General features: G+C 37.6%; 1 protein-coding gene across 1 annotated transcript in view; it reads right to left on the bottom strand.

Annotated features, from left to right (window-relative positions):
* Window positions 1–18,910, bottom strand: part of LOC103193064 (patched domain-containing protein 4) — a 306,338-nt gene that overhangs the window by 213,400 nt on the left and 74,028 nt on the right. The window contains 1 exon segment of the mRNA XM_042780321.1: window positions 8,907–9,387. Coding sequence (XP_042636255.1) covers window positions 8,907–9,387 — 481 coding nt within the window.

Below are 18,910 nucleotides of genomic sequence, written 5' to 3'. Positions count from 1 at the left end.
GAGATTGTTTCTGAAAAAGCCAGGACTAATGAATGGAGAAACTCTTGTGAATTATGGAGAAAACCCTTTGAAAAGGTATTTGTGTTCTTTGCCCTCTACTCTCTTTTCTATTCACAGGTACCCACTCCAGCACACACAGCTAGAAGTTCCTGCACATCCCTTTCCACTGGGCAACTGGGTATTGCTCCAAGCCTGAAAGGATGAGTCACTTCAGCCTCACTGGAAGGGACCATTCCAAGTGTTTCTCATCATGCACACCACTGTGAAGCTCAGTCACATTAAGCCTTGGATCATACCAGGATCAAAAGTTTCCCTGGAGAGCCACTGGATCAAGAAGAAGACAGACAAAAAAAGCAACCTCCTGAACCGCAGAAATCATCACTGACTTAAAGTTCTCTTTTTAGAAAAGCATAATGATAGTTTTAATTACAATTTTAATGAACTGTTTCTTTAACAGTTTCTTCAACTACCAGAACTTCTATTGCCTAATTTAGGAGGGCCTAAACAATTGTCTGGGAGCTCTGGTAGCATAGTGCTTAAGGCACTTGACTGCTAACCAGAGGCTGGCGGTTCAAACCCACCAGCCACTCCTGGGAAAGAAGATGGGGCAATCTACTTCCATAGTGATACTGCCTCGGAAACCCAAAGAGGGGTCGCTATGGGTCGGGTCCGACTCGACGGCCCATAACAACAGCAACAACAACAAACAATTGTCTGGGAGCTCTGGTAGCATAGTGCTTAAGGCACTTGACTGCTAACCAGAGGCTGGCGGTTCAAACCCACCAGCCACTCCTGGGAAAGAAGATGGGGCAATCTACTTCCATAGTGATACTGCCTCGGAAACCCAAGGAGGGGTCACTATGAGTCGGGTCCAACTCGACGGCACATACCAACCCACCACACAATTGTCTGTAGGCCTCCTTCTGTTTCATTGAGCTTCCTGTCCTGCAATCTAGGTTCCAAAGGAGCCTGCATATCCCACACCAGAATAAAGCAAAGAGTTTTGAAAGCTAGCATACAAGGTGAAGCTTCTGATACTCTCACCCTTGTTTAGACTACTAGAGCTTCAAAGGGGGGAATTAATGACCTAATGTGCAAAATAACTTTGGGAAAGAGCATTTAGACCCAGAGGCACAGACCAAAAGACACCAAGAATATAGCCTGAGATATTCCAAGGAGGTCTGCTTTGGAAAACAAGATCCACTTGTTGTTGATACCTTGAAAAACTAAAGATAAAATTTTATGGTCATAAATTAGCAGCCTTTCTTTGTCCTTTTTCATTGATCAAAGGACCCTGTCCTTGGAAAATGGAATATGTATATGTGACCATAAACTTTAGCTCAACCTATAGAAGTTCTGTATTTACCCACTAGGAGCAGACAAACTTTTACAGTATTCTGAAACTGTTTGTTACCAATTTATGCATAAATCATTAAACTCTTTCTTCTCTATTCTATTGATATGACTGAATTGACTTTGCATAACTCTGGGTACAAGCTCTCATTTTGGGTAACAGGTCTTCACTAAGAATGTGGCATTTCAGTAAAATCCTGCAGAAGGTAAGAAAATAAACCTACAGATATCCAAGGAAGAGCTTGCAGATATCTGAGAAAGAGCTTTCTAGGCATCATGTGAAACTGCCTGGCAGGTCTTTGGAGGAGAAATTAACTAGTTTGGCTGGAGCAGAGTGAGAGAGAGTGGTTAAATCTGAGGTCAGACAAATCTTTTTGGGGCTTAGATCACTGAAGATCTGTGCCTTTTACTTCGGTTTAATGAGAGCTATTGAAGGGTTTTGAGTAGATAAGTTATACAAAACAACAACAACAACAAACCATTGCCATCAAGTAGATTCTGACTCATAGAGACCCCCACTGGGTTTCCAAGGCGGTAAATCTTTACAGAAGTAGATTACCCAGTCTTGCTTCTGCAGAGAGGCTGGTGGGTTAGAACCACTAACCTTCTGGTTAGTGGTCAGATGCCTTAGGCACTTTGCTACCGGGACTCCTTAGATAAATGATATGATCTTACAATTACACAGAATCACTATACCTGTTAGCATCAGTGCTACTGTCAAGAAATACATCCCTCCTTGATGACAAAAGTTCAAGATTCCCAGGTCTTTGCTGGGGACTGTCATCACCATAAAGTTCTGTGCATCTTCCTAAAGTGACCATTTTCCCATCCCTCCCAATCTCTTAAACCAGTGCCTTCTGGAACTCAGTCTGTACACCAAGATTCCCTACAATCAAAAACTCTTCTTCAATTATATCTTTACTTTTCTGCTCAAATGAACACTGCTTGACCCCCTGCAGACATTGCTTCCCCTGCAGCTTCTCCAGTGGAGGCTATTCCATTCTCCCATACCTCCTCCATTCCTGAACCAAAAAGCAGTATTGGTATTCTTGAGCCTTTTAGGAGGACAAGATGTTGTTTCTCTGTCTTCAAAGTACCCATAGTTCACTGCTTTGAACTGTATATCACATGCTATGCAAATTACTTCTCTTTCTTGTATTCCTTTACAGACCTCAGGGGCAGTTTCTCTTTTTTGTTGAAGATTTAACCTGCAGCTAACGTCTCTATTACCATAAAAACATTTGTCATAATGTTTGGTGATTTCACAATCCACACGAAAAATCCTTTCTATGTTCAGGCTCTTGATTCTTTGTACTCCTAATGTCTTCAATTCAACATTAGTCTCACACCCCAAAATGATCAAATCATAACCATTTTTCATTAGTAATAATCTCTTCTCAAAAATTTCTATCAAGTGTCTAGAATCCACCCTGATCTTTACAGCTCACTCACATTAAAACTGCATAGGAGATTGCTTTTTCCAAAGATGACCACAAAAGTAGTTCCCAATTACACATGCTCTTCCACAATGTAATCTTGCCTCTCCCTTATTAAGAAGTAGAGTTCAATTCTTCTTCTTATGAAACTGGGCTGGCCATAGTGGCTGATATACAACCAACAGAATATGCAAAACTGATGCTATGATTTTTGTGTCTAGGTCAGCCTTGCAACTTTTGCATTGCTCTCTTACAACACTTTTTCTTGGAGCTTTGAGCCACATATAAGAAGTTTGACCACCTTAATTTTACCACGCCAGAAGGGCTTCATTTAGATATTCTGTTCACCAGTCCCAGTGTCCTTCAGAAAGCCCCAGCCTCAGTGCAGACCATGTGAGTTCAGAAGCAATTTTTGAAGTGGTTGCTCTTGCCCTAGCAATTCTAACCCCCAACTATTCAAATCATCTTTAGCTATTTAAATTATCTCAGCTAAGGGACTAGACATTGTACAAGTGAGAGGAGCTGACCCTAACGTTCCCTTTCTAAATTGCTGACCCACTGAATCCATGAGCATAATAAAGTGATTGTTGTTTTATAACACTACATTTTGTAGTGTTTGCTATATAACAATAGATAACCAGAACAGACTTCTCTGGCTTCACAGAGAGTCTTAATATTTTGATGCTGCTATCTTTTTACTTGGGGGGTGGGAGTGGTTGGTATTTCAGTGGTAGAATTCTTGCCTTCCATGTGGGAATGAAGAACATTTGATTCCTAGCCAATGTATCTCATGCACGGCCACCATTCATCTGGCAGTGGAGTCTTGCATATTGCTATGACATGGAACAGGTTTTAGCAGAGGTTCTAGACTAAGACAGACTAGGAAGAAAAGCTTGGTGAGAACTTCCAAAAATCTGCTAATGAAAACCCCATGGATCACAATAGTCTTATTTTCAACCCATCATGGGTGGTGAATTACTGGGCAGCATTTTGTTCCATTGTGCTTGGGGTCACCATGAGTTGGAGGCTGATTGAATAGCAGCTAACAACAACAACTTTTTACTGTGATGGTGATGGTGGATGATATCCTCATTTTATTTATTATTTGGCTTTGTTTATTTGGAAAAAAACCATGGTTATTCACAAAATAAGCCATGTGATCTGCTACATTTTCAACATTTCTTTGCAATTGAATCCATCTATCTAGTTCTGGTCAGTAGAATGTGATGGGAACTAAGTGTCTCATTTGGGGTGCACAGTAGTTAAGACTAGGTGTGACTTTTCTATTTTATCTTTTGTGTCCATGACTGGGAACACAAACTGACAAGCCAGAATTGCAAGATGGTGGTATCCGGGATCCATAAGTCACTGTTGCAGGAGAGGAGCTAAGGAGAGCTTTCTGACATGCACCAAACTGTGGTGCATGCAAGAAACAAACCTTTGTTGTGTAAAGCTGATTACAGTTAAGGAATTATTTGTTCCTGCAAATAGTCTAGATGATCCTAATACAATTCTCGTTATCTGTCATTATAATCACTTCTTTGAATATACCTTAAACTTTATTATTTGTTTTTTCCTGGAATTTTTGTTCAGTTCAGTGCCTACCCATCTTCTCCACTCAAGCAGTTATGTTTGGTTGGGGGAAATAGACAGCAACCATGCTTACTGATTTCTTTTTTCACTTCATGAACACAGACTTCAAGTGACCTTTAGTAATTCTCAGTTATACTCATAATTTTTCTTATTAAATTCACTTTATAATTTTTCAAAGTGATTGTTTCAAATTCTCGTCTTTTTCCTCAAATCAACACCTCTTTCCTCAAATTGATTCTTAGCTGATGACTTGTTCTATATTTCACAGACAAAGTTGAAACCACAGAAGAGAATTTCCACATGCTTTCATCTCCACATATACTAGTCTATCTGGATCTGTCCATATATTTTGCTTTCCATTTTCTTACAGTAGGTGGACCATCTATGCTCTTCATAAAGTCAGCGTCTCTACTTGTGCTCTGAATTCAGTATCATCTCTCCTACTCAATGATGTTGCTTCTGCAATTTCCTTTTCTCTATGCTTTACTATAAAATTTTCTTTCTCTACTTCACATTCCTATCAGCATGCAAATATTTTCCTTCTATTATTTCCCTGGTGGAGCAATGGTGTCACAGCTGCTAACTGAAAGGCTGGATGTTCAAGCCCACCAGCCACTCCACAGCACAAAAGACCTGGAGACCTGTTTTCATAAAGATTGCAGCCTTGGAAACTCTATGGAGGTAGTTCTACTAGGTTCTATAGAATTGTTATGAGTCAGAATCAATTCAAAAGACATAACAAAATACAAAACTCATTGAATGAGTTGTTTTTACTCACTGTCTTCATTTCTACTCCTTCAAGCTCTAGAGAACCTACTTATATTCTTTTTTTATTCTCAGCAATCCCTCAGAGAAACTCTTGTCAAGGTCACCAATGATCTTCATGTTACCAAATCTAATAGCAAATTCTCAGTTCTCATTGAGTATAATTACTCTACACCTTCTAGCATAATTGATTTCTTGCTCCTTCATGAAATACCTCTTTACTTGGCTCGAGGAATGCTACTCTTCTTGGTTCTGCTGTTATCTCACTGCCTGATCCTTCTTAACATCATTTTCTGAAGCATCCTCATATTCTAAATCTCTAAAGCATTAGAATATCCCAGGGATCAGATTCCAGACTTCTCCTATTTTCTTCTATAATAATCTGTGTAGTTAATCTCAACCAATTTTGTGGTTTTCAATAGTGAGTTTGCCATGACAACTCCTAAATTTGTATCTCCAGCCTGGATTTTACCTTATAACTTTGAATACATACTGTTTTATATAGCCAATTTTGCATTTCTCCACTTGGACGCCTAATAGGTCTCTAAGTTAGCAAATAAGAAACCTAACTCTTAATTTTTCCTTCCTAACTTATTCCTCCCTTTACTTTCCAATTCTAGTAAGTGGCAACTGTATTCCATTAGATATTTTGTCCTCAGACCTGTGGTCATCCTTGATTCCTCTTTCTATCCCATACCATATCCAGTCCTTCAGCAATTCTTGCCAATTCTATTTTCAGATTTATATCCTGAGCCTAAAACCTTTTTATCATTGCTACTGCTACCGCTATTCCAAACAACAATTTTATCTCATGCAGATTTTTGCAAGTGCCTCCTAAATAGTCTCTCTACACCATTTGTCTTAGTTATCTAGTGCCCTTATAACAGAGATAACAATTGAATGGCTTTAACAAACAGACATTTTTTCTCAATTTGGAAGGCTTAATTCAGGGTGCTGGCTCTAGGGGAAAGCCTTCTCTCTGTCAGTTCTGGAAGCAGGTTCTTGCCTTTTCCGAATTTCTGCTCCTGGGCAGTCTTCATGTGGCTTGGTATCTCTCTTCTCTCATCTTTGCTTCTCAAAAGAGATTGACTCACCACCAGCTGATATGTACACATCTGCCCACCTCAATTTATTTATGATCAACATCATATTCCACCCCACCATTTTGCAGGTCTGTGATTTTTTTTTTTTTTTTTCTTTTTAACTTTCTCTCTCCTTGCTTAGTCACTTTTCCCCTCTACTTCTACCTCTACCTCCATCTCTTTAACACTGCAAGGTAACATAGGAGACAAGAGATTAGATATATAAGAGAATGATCATATTCTAACCTCAATAGAAGAATGAAATGAATATTGTAGAATTTAGAAAATTTATGGCTGAAAAGTCCAAATTCTTCATTTTATATATGAAGAACTAGGGCAAAGGCAATTGTCCAAGTTTGTGGAAGAGTTGGGATGAATACCCAGGTTTCCTAACCTTGTAGAAAACATTCCCTTCTTTTCACAGCTTCTTAATTTTGGTATCTCTTGCTAGAATAATTATTTTATCTAAAGAAATAACAGAGGGAGAGAAGAAGGAAACACTTAAAGTAAGTATATATTTATAGTTCTTTTTTTTTGCTTTGCTTTCAGAACATAGTAGAAATGTTCTACTCAGAATATTTTAAAGAGTTAAAATTCCAGGACAATCATTCACCAAGCTTCCTAGAGTCTCTGCCTCATGGCTGATTAATGATTTTAAAGGTCACTGGGAGTGCAGAAAAGTGGGTATTGCAGGGTCTAGACTTTTCCCTCTCTGTGGGTTTCAGAGTTTTTGTTATTTGTTTAAGGAACAAAAACTGTACATGCTTTTTGTAGAGCTTACGTTCCAATTCAGCATCAGCAGAGACAGTTTTCCACTTTATTTATATAGTATATATAATTTTCTTTTCCTGATAAATGTTTCCATTATTTAATTAGCTTGCCATCAGCTTTAGAAAAAACTTTAGAAGGCACTAAGTTTCTAAATTGTCAGGCTAGAATCAACCGTGTCCCATTTGTGAATTGTGCTGCATGGTTTTCATACTTCTTGTATTATTTCAAGTCATGAGACTGTGTTCAAAAACATAACAAGTATAAATGGTTCAAGTTTAGATCACCATTGTCACTGTTGACAAAGATTTTTCATGTTGTTCTTTGGAAAAAAAAAAACCACTTTTCAATCACAAGATGAATATGCATTTAGAGATGATATGTAAAATCCAGGAAGACTTTCAATTTCCTGAAGCCAAGGACTATTTCCTGTTCATCACTGAACCCATTGCATTTAACATGCCCAGTTAGCTACTAAAATTTGCTGAGCATTTTTCATATGCTATTAGCTTTAACTATATGCCGATACAGTTGGTAAACAAATCTATGAAGGCATTACCATTAATGTTCTTATTTTATAAAAATTATCAGGATATTAGGATTTAAGGAGATGAACTAATTTACTAGGACTACATTAAACTTAGATTTTCAAGTAATTTACCAGGGCCATGGTGAAGTTAAGGAGTTTTAGTGATGCAGTCTTTAAAGTATTTAGCTGCTAACTAAAAGAGCAGCAATTTAAACCCATCAGCTGCTCCATGGGAAAAAAAAGATAAGGCAGTATGCTTCCATAAAGATTTACATCCTTGGAAATCCTATGGAGCAGTTCTACTATGTCTTTTAGGGTTGTTAAGAGTCAAAATCAACTCGATGGCAGTGGTTTATAGTGAAGTTGGGTTTTCAAATAAAGGATCTCAGAACCTACAATATAAATCCACTCTACAGCACCATTTAAAAAAAATTTGCTAAGATTAAAAAAAAAAAAAGAAAAGAAAATATGCTGATCATCTAGACTTTGACTATATCTTTGTCTTTTTTATTTAATAATAAAATTGATTGAGATGTGATTTTAACCTAGGAGATGAAAATAATTATTTTCAGCTGGAGACTCTCCTGCTCATGACAATTCACCACCCAGAGGTCATTTTTACACCTCATTCTCCAAATCGCTACACATAGGGAATTATATCACACCTGAGAGAGCCCTCTGCGTTACCATACATATCACTGTTATCATCTCTTTTCTGGTAAAGCCCATCACTCTTGTTGATGAATCATCACTCATTATTTTCCTCCCAGACTTGATCTTTTCTTTTGCAAGACCATACACACACATCTATACACACACAAACACACATACATCACATACCATTTTCTAGGCCAATTATGTTGGCTGGGAGAAGCTTTAGCTTATACAGGAATGGGAGAATGGAATATATTTACTGCAAAAGCTTTGAAATGAATTAATAAAATTCACTGAAGAAATTCTTGGAAACTAGAATATGTCAATGATTCTCAGAATTTTCATCTCAAGATATCACTCTTCACCAACCATCACCTTAAGGATGACTATGAATCAGAAAATTTTGTTTTAAGTATGTCTTAAATCTACCCATAACCTAAACCAATATTTTTTTTAAAGCTGAAAGGACAATTCTGATGTTATATAACGTAAAAACCCTTCCATTTTCCATCATTAAAGCTCCAGCATAAATGGAAAGTTTGGTTAGCCCATAATTTGCTGAAAGACCCAATAAGATGAAGCTGACACCATCCCAAGTAAAATTTTATGTAATCACATAGACACATTAATGCAAAATTAAAACAGATTTTCACCTGAGAATTCAAGAAATATACTACCTTGCCCCAAACCGGTAAGAATCCGATTACCACAAGGATGGATAGTTACCCATGGCGAAGAATGGGATTCCCAGCAGGGTGGAGTTGTACTTTCCATCAGTGATGAAGAAGATCCCTGCTGCTGTGATGATGGAGATGCACACTGTGAGCACCCCCAGGAGGCCCAGGAAGGGCTTGCTGCGCAAGCAGTCCTTCATGGAGCTGGACAGGGTGGCTGTGGTCAGGATCAGCACAAGGCTCACCAGGACCTTGCTCCTGGCCAGGATGCTGGTCTTATGAAAGTCTCTCCAGAGGCTAAAAGATGCCAAAGAGTAGAGCTGGAGGTCCTTGTGCTCCTCCTGGAGCTTCCTCATAAGCTTACAGAACTCATTTTCCCACTTCTCCCCTATGAGGTCTTGGGTGGCAGAGCCATAGGTCTGGAGGTAGTAGGTGATTTGAATGGCTCTGGCTGACTTGACCCGCTGGTCCTTGCTGTTTGGCACTTCCACTACCCCGCCTAGTTGGTGTCCAATAAAACTGTTCCTCCCATCCTTGAAAACAGAAAAAGAAGAGACTTAAGTTACCAGTGAGATGCACATTCCAGAGAATGAATTCTTACTCTAAGTGAAGGGGCATAAGAAAAGCAAAGAAAGGCTCTAGCAATCACAGAACTGATGTGGGTGGAGTAGCATGTTAGGATTTTATATTCAACCTTTTGGAGCTACATGGGATATCATGCAAGATGATCAGGATTAGAAAAGATGCAGATTATTATGAAGCTATACAAGACTTGCCACATGCATAGGAAATATACATAAATATCATTTTAATTTCACCCACACTCTCATTCTGACCATTTGCTTCTGTGACAATCTAGTATAAATACTAAATGCAAGGATTAACTTTTCTGACTCAGTTTCAGCCAAAAGTGAAGCACAGCATGAGCTAACAACATTTCAAAAACTAAAATAATTACCCATTCAATGATAAACATGCTAAACTTTCTAGGGTTAACACACACATATCCACCTACACATACATACACTTACAAACTTCTTTACTCATTCTTTATATTCTGGGGTACAACTGTGTTTTGCAGAATAGTAAGAAAAACTGATAGTGCTCCCTACATGACGGAACACCTAAATATTATACAAGCACCTGCTCGCTCAGTATAATGTGCCTTCCAAACACCTGCTTCAAACATAGGTTGATCTTTTCCCACAAATGACAGTGGACACACCCCCTAAATAAGACTTAGATTTTCAGACGCCAAAAGTCATCTCGATTTGTGAATTCAATACGAGGTAGAATAGGCAAGATCGTCAAAGTAGGAGATTGGTAAGAGAAGCAATTACTCCTCTTTAAGGTGCACATAAGCTTTTGCCCTTAAGATGGACACTGAAGTACTAAAATAGGTTGAGACAATTCTCAACTGGTGTTCTTTGAGTCTCAAAAAGAAATCCCTGGCATTTGTCACCAAATTTTGATCCATTTGCCACAACTGTCATGTGGTTTAATGCTAATGATTGTCAGGTGGAATATTGAATCTACTGTCAGGGTGCATGAGAGAGTAGAGGATTGAACATGTGCTGTTGATACTGGGTAAGAGGCAGGGGTAAAGTAAATTCATGCCATGGAAGAATGTCATATTTACTGGAATACACAAGATGTTTATCTCATGAGGAGAAAAAAGAGCAAAATGAAAGCAGGAAACATTTCTTCAAGAGAAAGTGTGAAAGGGCAACAAATTCAGTAATGTTATAACCAGGGATGTTTTTATTGAATTGTAAAATGTTGTTGTCCTGTAGTTGACACTTGTAAAAAATACTGTGGGCTTGTATAGTCCAGATACCTATTTCTGAGGTAGGTGTTTGTATTTCTCTTTTTAATGTGTACCAAAACAACTCGAATATTTGAAAGTATGCTACAAACACAGAAAGTTTAAGAAGCACCCAAATTACAAATATTGTCAGCAGGATCTTCAAGAATTGTAAGAGGGAAATATCATAGTCATTCCATATACCTATTTTCTTTCCCTATATAACAAATAGAAACAATAATTCTATTTAATAAAACCTGACCAACTCTAAATGAGCAATGCATTTCTAAATAAGAATTGGCTATAAGGATCTTTTTGTTGTTGTTTGAGTTTTTCACTTTAATAGGTTCTTCCCACTCCCATGGCATCTTTATAATTTCTCATCTTTTTTTCCTTAAAAAAACTGAAATTCTCAACATAGGTTCCCAAGGCTATCTCTTGACTAAGCTGTATGGGATACTCCAAAGAGCTGCAAGTGGAAAGGTGGGGAAGCTTGGAGGAAGGAGGTGGGATTCCTGTCTCGGCTCTGGGAAGTTGCTGGAAGACTGTTTCATTACTACCCAAACTGGTCCTCAATTAAGTGCATTTATTATTGTTTTAAACTTGTTGTAATTTTTAGCTTCTCTCTTGTTTCTACTCTTCATAAAGAATATCTCTGATGCTTACTTGTGCTTATGATTATTTGGAAGAGAAAGTATTTTGAAGGCTTTATTCATTAATTTATGAATGTGTCAGCTCTGTACTCATTCCTGTCATCAAAAGGATTTCTCAGGGATCTTTAGCAGTGGCAGAAAGATTTATGCATCCTTCAGGCCTCATTTGGAGATTATTGTGGATCAAAGAGGGTGCTGGTAATGTGTTTGGCCAAAAGTCAAATTTTAAGGAAAAGAAATATAGATTTTTAAATAACAGATCTTCATTGGGTTTGGCTAAATGCTAATACCTCCCTTTCAAAGTTGTCTAATTTCCATTTTTCACAAAAATTACTTTGTAAAAGATATGCATTCATCCCATCTTTTCCCATAATACATAAATCAGAGTAACAAATATAATCGACTGCTCTCTCCTATTCTGCTCTACTACATATACCAAAACAAAATAAACAACGTCTCCCAAATAGAAAACACTATCGAAAGGTCCACGTGTTGTAAAGATAGTTGACCCAATCACCCTACTCATGATAGTCCTGAGAAATACTGGTGGTGGTGGTTCCCAAATTATGACAGGGTTCCCATGTGGTTACTCTATTGTAAGTCAGGCCTGACACAAGTTGAATACCTCTTTTTATTTTTAGTTTTCATTATTATTGCCTTGTATTATCAGTATCTTTATAAATTTGATGTTTAATTATCTTGGGGGGCATTTGGAAACAATTACATGAAAATATCTGCAAGTAAATATCTGAGAATGATAACAGCACCAAATTACAGGATGCAACACTGTATGAATATGTATTGTTAATGATAAAATGTATATATTTACAAAAACAGACTGTCATAAGAGCAGTCTGTCATAACTTGAATATGTCATAAGTCAAGGACTACCTGTACATTTTAGACATTATTCCTGCAGGAAATTTTACTATTTTATAAAGAGAGGTAGATGTTGAGTTTCCCAAACTACACAACTCATAAATGCTGCTATGTAGAAGAAACAAAAAATACATGCAATAAATATTGTAATTGATCACCTGGATAAAACTTCCCTGGACTTTCATGAAGTCAGGTAAGATTAATGGATAGAACAGTTAATCAGGACTCATATGAACTGGGTTGTAGCCATGCATCTTAAATAAGTGTATAAATTATCCACAACTGTTCTCTTTCACCTTCTTGGTTTCTGTTTTCTCATCCATAAAATGAGAAGTTAGAAGTTCACAATTTTGAAGTGATTTTTCAGTTCTAGTAAGTTACCCTGAAGATATCTGAACATTAGAAATGACATCATTACAACTAAAATGGCTATGCATTGGTTATTTGTTTTCTTTTAATTCACAACAAGATTTTTTTTTTTTTTTTTTGGTGGTTTGGGTGAAAGTATACAGAGCAAATTAGTTTTCCATTCAATAATTTATACATTTTTTGTTTCATGACATTAGTGGCAATCCTCTCCATAAACAACACTCTTGCACTTCCTCTTCGGGTTTCTCATTTCCATTCATCCATCTTTCCCACCCTTCCTACCTTCTGAGCTTTGTTTTTGGGTAAATGGTACTCTTTTGGTCTCAGATGGTTGATTGTTCTAAGGATTACATTCTGAGGTATTACTGTTTATTTTACAGATCTGAGGTATTACTGTACATTTATTGTTTGGTTGAAAGGTGATTCCTACAGATGGGTTCAGTTTGAATTATTTGCACATCTACACCAGATCTTACCAATTACCTAATAGAACCATTTTGTTGGCACAGGATGTTGCAGGACTGGGCAACATTTGGTTCTGTTACACATAAAGTCCTTAAGACTCAGAGCTGACTCAATGACAATTAACAACAATAATAACCATTTAATACATACATGGATTCAATTTCTCCCTTTCCAAATTTAATCTTCTATAAAAATTCTAAGGAGCCCTGGTGACCCAATGATTAAATGCTTGCCTTTTAATAGAAAGGCTGGAGATTTGGACTGACGAGCTCTGGTAGCATAGTGCCTAAGGCACTTGACTGCTCACCAGAAGGCTGGCGGTTCAAACCCACCAGCCACTCCTCGGAAGGAAGGTTGGGCAATCCTACTTCCGTAGTGATACTGCCTCGGAAACCCAAGGAGGGGTCGCTATGAGTCGGGGCCGACTCGACGGCAAACAACAACAACAACAACAACAAGCAGCTCCATGGGAGAAGGACCTGGCAATCTGCTTCTTCAATGATTACAGCCTAGGAAACCCTATGGTGGAAGTTCTACCTTGTCTTATGGGGTTGCTCTGAGTTAGAATAGACTTAACAGCACAAAACAACAACATACAACATTTAAAATTCCTTTAACAGCATAAATCAGCTTTTTATGTCTCAAAAAAGATAAAAAAGAAAATAGAAATATGCAGGATGTTACCTTACTGCTTTCAAAGCTCTCCTCTTTCAATCCTTCAACCTTCATGTGAACTGACATAATTTACATGAGATGACTAAGTTCCTAACTTATCTCACTGTGTCCTCTAGTGCTCTCTCTCAATTTACTTTCCTAACGGAAGTCAGAACTAACTTGCTCAATTCTAAATGAGATTTCTCCTCTGAAAACTTTTCACTGGCTTCCATTTGATATACGGATAAAATAGGGATCCATTACCAGCAGGCCCTGCATGTCTCATTGCTGGCCAAGCTCTCTCACCTTGTCTCCTACCACTCATCTCTTCATGAACTCTGTTCTATCGCTTCTGGCCTTTCTTCCTACTCCTTAAATACATCAAGTTGATCTCATCCTCATGGCCTTTGTACATGTTGTCCTCTCTGCCTGGAATGCTTTTCCTCTATTCTTCTTATAACTGAGGCTACTTCCTGTTATGAAGATCTCAGTTTCAAAGAGGCTCTTGGCAACCATATGATCCGATCCAGATTCTTCCTCTCCATCACTCTATTACATACTTCTATTTTATATACTTCATAGCTAGGAATGATCTTATGTAATTATTTAATTGCTCATTTTCTATTTCTTCCACTAGCTTATTAAGAGCTGGGACATATCCTGTCTTACTCACTAATACCCACCCCGTGCCTAGAATAAGGTCAGGTGTGTAATAAAAACCAATATCCAAACCACTTGCCAGTGAGTTGACACTGACTCATGGCCATGACATGTGTCAGAGTAGGACTATGCTGCATGGAGTTTCCAGTTGCTGATATTTCATAAGTAAATTGCCAAGTCTTTCTTTCAAGCACTTCTGTATGGACTTGAACCTCCAACCTTTCAGTAAGCAGCCAAGCACATTAACCTTTGTACCACCCAGAGACTCTGTGTATATAATACCAAAACCAAACTCGCTGCCATTGAGTCAGATCCAATTCATAGCAACCTTCCTTGGGTTTCTGAGGCAGTATCACTATGGAAGTAGATTGCCCAACTTTCCTTCGGAGGAGTGGCTAGTAGATTTGAACTGCTAGCCTTCTGGTTAGTAGTGAAGTGCCTTTATGCACTACGCCACCAGAACTCCCCATGTATATAATAGACACTCCATAATATTTGTTAACTGCTGTGTGACTTCACAATGAGGTTTAAATAATCATAGGTTCTATTTTAGAGATCTTGCTAAGAATAGGAAAGGAAGTGAAAGCTTGGACTGTCTGACAATATTATGGACTCAAATGAAGGAAGGGTAAATAAAAATTACAGGCTGGCTGGAAAAAAACATACTTGATCCTTTTCTTGGTTTGCTTTGTCTGGCAGAGCATTTTCCCCCAATACTTTCCTCTTCTATTTTCACTGCACACCAAATATGCATAATAAACTAGTCAACCAGCAGGAGGCCTTAGGGAGTATAGAGAAAGGATTTGCATGTACAAGGGCCTGCAGGAAAAGGGCGGCATAGAAGTGCTCAGAGAACTGAATGGAGTGAAGAAAGTTGAGGTCAGAGGAGGAGGTCTTACTTTCCAATAATGGCCTTGAAAGCCTTTTTAAGAAGTTGAATTTAATTACCCTGCAATAAAATATCATCAGTGAGTTTTAAGCAAGGGAGCAACATGATTTATTATTATTATTATTATTATTATTATTATTGCTCCTTCTCATTGCATTGTGAAGAACAATTTAGAGAATAGGGGTGACTCTAAAGGGAAAGGTTCAGTTGGAAGACCCAAGTGTATTCCAGGTTCTTGCTACAGCTTGAGAAAATGTCAGCTGAGGCAGTCTCTGGTGGGTAAATCATTCCAAGGTGAATCAATGGAATTAGAGGTCACAATGCTATCTTCAGCCATGAACCATCTTATAACATTATCTCTCCAGCAGTTATAATGTAGGGGAAAAAAGAAAAAAACTTTCCTAGTTTCTTTAGGTCTTATTTAAAGTTACCATTTTGTAGCCTTTCAAATTGTTGTTGCTGTTATTCTGTGCTGTAGAGCCAATTATGACTCATAGCAACCCATGTAACAGAGTGGAAATGGTTTTCTAGGCTGTCATCTTTATGGAAACAGATCATCACATCTTTTCTCCTTGGGTAGAGCTGATTGGTTCAAACAGTTGACCTTTCAGTTAGCAGCCAAATGCTTAACCATTGTACCACCAGAGCTCTTTCCTGTAAATATTGGTGCAGTTAGGTGTTTTTGAGTCAGTTCTGACTCATAATGACCCCATGTATAACAGAATGAAACTTTGCCCAATCCTGTACCATCCCCACAATGTTTGCAGTGTTTGAGACTATTTTTGTAGCCACAGTGTCAATCCATCTCATTGAGGGTCTTCCTCTTTTCCCTGACCTTCTACTTTACCAAGCATGATGTCCTTCTTGAGGGGTTGGTCTCTCCTGGTTACATGTCTAAATTAAGTAAGATGAAATCTCACCATCCTCCTTTCTAAGGAGTACTCTGGCTACACTATTGTAAAGACAGATTTCTTAAAAATTACTCCCACCTAATCACATCTCTATTGTGGAAAAGGAAATTAAACTCTCAAAGATAAGATCAAAGAATAAATTCTTAAAGAGTTAGGAGAGGATGGAGACATTAATGTCATATAAAATTGTATGGAGAAAAGAAATACTTGATGATACTTTGAAATAATGGAGAAGTGTCATATTTGCTCAATATATATGCCATGCTGACATTCAGAAACATTCTGTGACAGCAAAGTAATTTGGCAGCACATATTCTGTCCAAGACAATTGTAATCCAGATTTCACTGATTTTTTTCTATGAAGTAGACACTATAAGGATATGGAAACTTTTTGATGGTAACTTGGGGGAAGTTTTTTATTTTTTATTGGGAGAAAAATCTTCTTTTGTATAGTAGTAAAATGTGACAGTTTTGAAGAAAAATGAAATTTTTGGACTATTTTTGTGTCCACAACAATCTTTTTCCTCATATTTATTTCCTAATATATATTTCTTTGTTTATTTCCAATGTCAAGTATATATACAAGCTAGAGTTAAATGTAATATTCAATTATTTCAAGTTTCCTCTTCAGAGCTTCATGTTTAGTAGAAACAAATAAATGATGAGAAACTAATTTCTTACAAGGTCTCTAGTTAAAAATAAAATAACAAAATGGTGATGTATGTTCTAAGCACCATCTGATAGCTCAATATTCCACCAAAATCAGTATATAAAAAATCATTAAAAATATCCTAAGTAAAGAATAAATTAAATTTTTTATATTTCATAATTAAGGTAGGGAAGTACAATGGTGTATTTTTTTCAAAGATAGTTTTTTTTGTTTTTTTTTTTTAATACAAAGAGTGAAAGACATGCTTCTGTGTTGTTGCAATGAAACAAAGATTTCAGACAACCAGAGCATAATATAAGTTTAACAGAGCACTCCAGTATATCAATTAACTGAGACCTGGAAAATTATAAACATATGGCAGACACTGTTCCAAGACTCAATAACTTTATACACATTTTCCTAAATAACCTGCCCAGGTACCTTATAAGGAAGTGCTATACTGTAGCATAGTGCCTAAGGTACTTGACTGCTAACCAGAAGGCTTGTGGTTCAAACCCACCAGCCACTCCTCGGAAGAAAGGTTGGGCAATCTACTTCCGTAGTGATACTGCCTCAGCAACCCAAGGAGGGGTCGCTATGAGTCGGGGCCGACTTGACAGCACATAACAACAACAACAACAACATATTGTACAAGCTTTATGAGGACACAGGATTCAAGTGAGAGAAAGTTATGTAAAGTTATGCTAAGTGACATAGCCAAGAATTCCATCCTCTGACTTTAAAGTCCATGTTCCTAAATCCACTGCACATATAGTTGAATAGCTTATTAATATATTGGAGTGAGGTGAAGAACTGTTATAAGTTAAACACTCAGACTCAATTGTCTTGTATGAAGTTCCAAATTCAACACTGCCAAGTTGTGTGACAAGTGTCTTAAGTGCTCTGTGCCTCAGTTTTATTATTGGTTAAAATAAGGACCATAAATCATTGTGAGAATCAAACATATTAATGCATAGAAAGCCCTTAGAATAGCCCTCAAAAAGCTCCTTCAAAAAGTGTTAAATATTATTCACATTTATCATAAATTCAGTGTTTGAAAGATATTATTTGTTTACTTAGCCATCTAAGATTATTTCAAATTTCCCAGCTAATATCTCTAAAGTGGTGTAAAGAATGCAAGACACAGAGTTAGGACACCTGTTTCAAGTTTCTACTCTGCTATTGTACAGCAGAATGACAGGGCATGGGGCTGACTTCACTGAATTCCAAGTCTCTTCTCCAAAATAAAAGGGTAGGGTTATATTATCTTCAAACATGTTATTGGCTCTGTATTCAATATATGCACACCCATATATTCATCACAGCACCATTTACAATAGCAAAAAAAATGGAAACAGCCTAGGTGCCCATCAACAGAAATATGGGTGACCAAAGTATGGTAAATACACACTATGGAATACTATGCAACCCTAAAGAATATTGTAGAATCTGCAAAACACCACATAACATGGATGAATTTGGAGTACATTACGCTGAGTGAAGTAAGTCAATCACAGAAGGACAAATATTGTATTAGTCCATTATTGTAAAGAGTCAAAGAAAGGTTTATATATGGAAGGAAATTTTCTTTGTTGGTTACCAGGGATGAGAGGGGAGGGGAAATAACACTGCTACATAGGTAGAGACAAGTATTGATTTGGGGAAAGAGAAGGGCAATGTACCAAATGTGAGTGATCAACATGGTGGCACTGAGGAAGAGGAAGACGTAGAGAGGTTCATGGGAGGTACAGACAACAAAGATGAACCCTTTTGCATATACAGTACTGTGTTGTCAGTGAAGGCAAACATTGATATATGAGTGTGTAGATGGGTGGACAGGCTGAACTATTAGGTATGTCTATGCAGGGGGGAATGTGCCAAAGACCATGTATAGGGTTGGTGGACAATCAAGGGACAAGGTTGTAGTCACTTCTTGGTCACAGCCAGTTACCCAGAGGGACTGAGTATTTGGACCTGTGGACTTGGGATCATAGTCCCAGGGGACATCAACCTCAATTGACTAGAATTACATACAAAACATTGTTCCACCTCCTACTTTGGTGAGTAGCAACTGGGATCTTAAAAGCTTGCAGGCAGCCATCTGGATGCAACAATGGGTCTCT

This window comes from Orycteropus afer, unplaced genomic scaffold (genome assembly GCF_000298275.1).
Source record: "Orycteropus afer afer isolate SDZICR_OR568_19922 unplaced genomic scaffold, OryAfe1.0 scaffold00034, whole genome shotgun sequence".
Classification (NCBI taxonomy): domain Eukaryota; kingdom Metazoa; phylum Chordata; class Mammalia; order Tubulidentata; family Orycteropodidae; genus Orycteropus; species Orycteropus afer.
The sequence above is the reverse complement of the archived record's forward strand: the minus strand, read 5'-3'. Positions and strand labels throughout refer to the sequence as shown.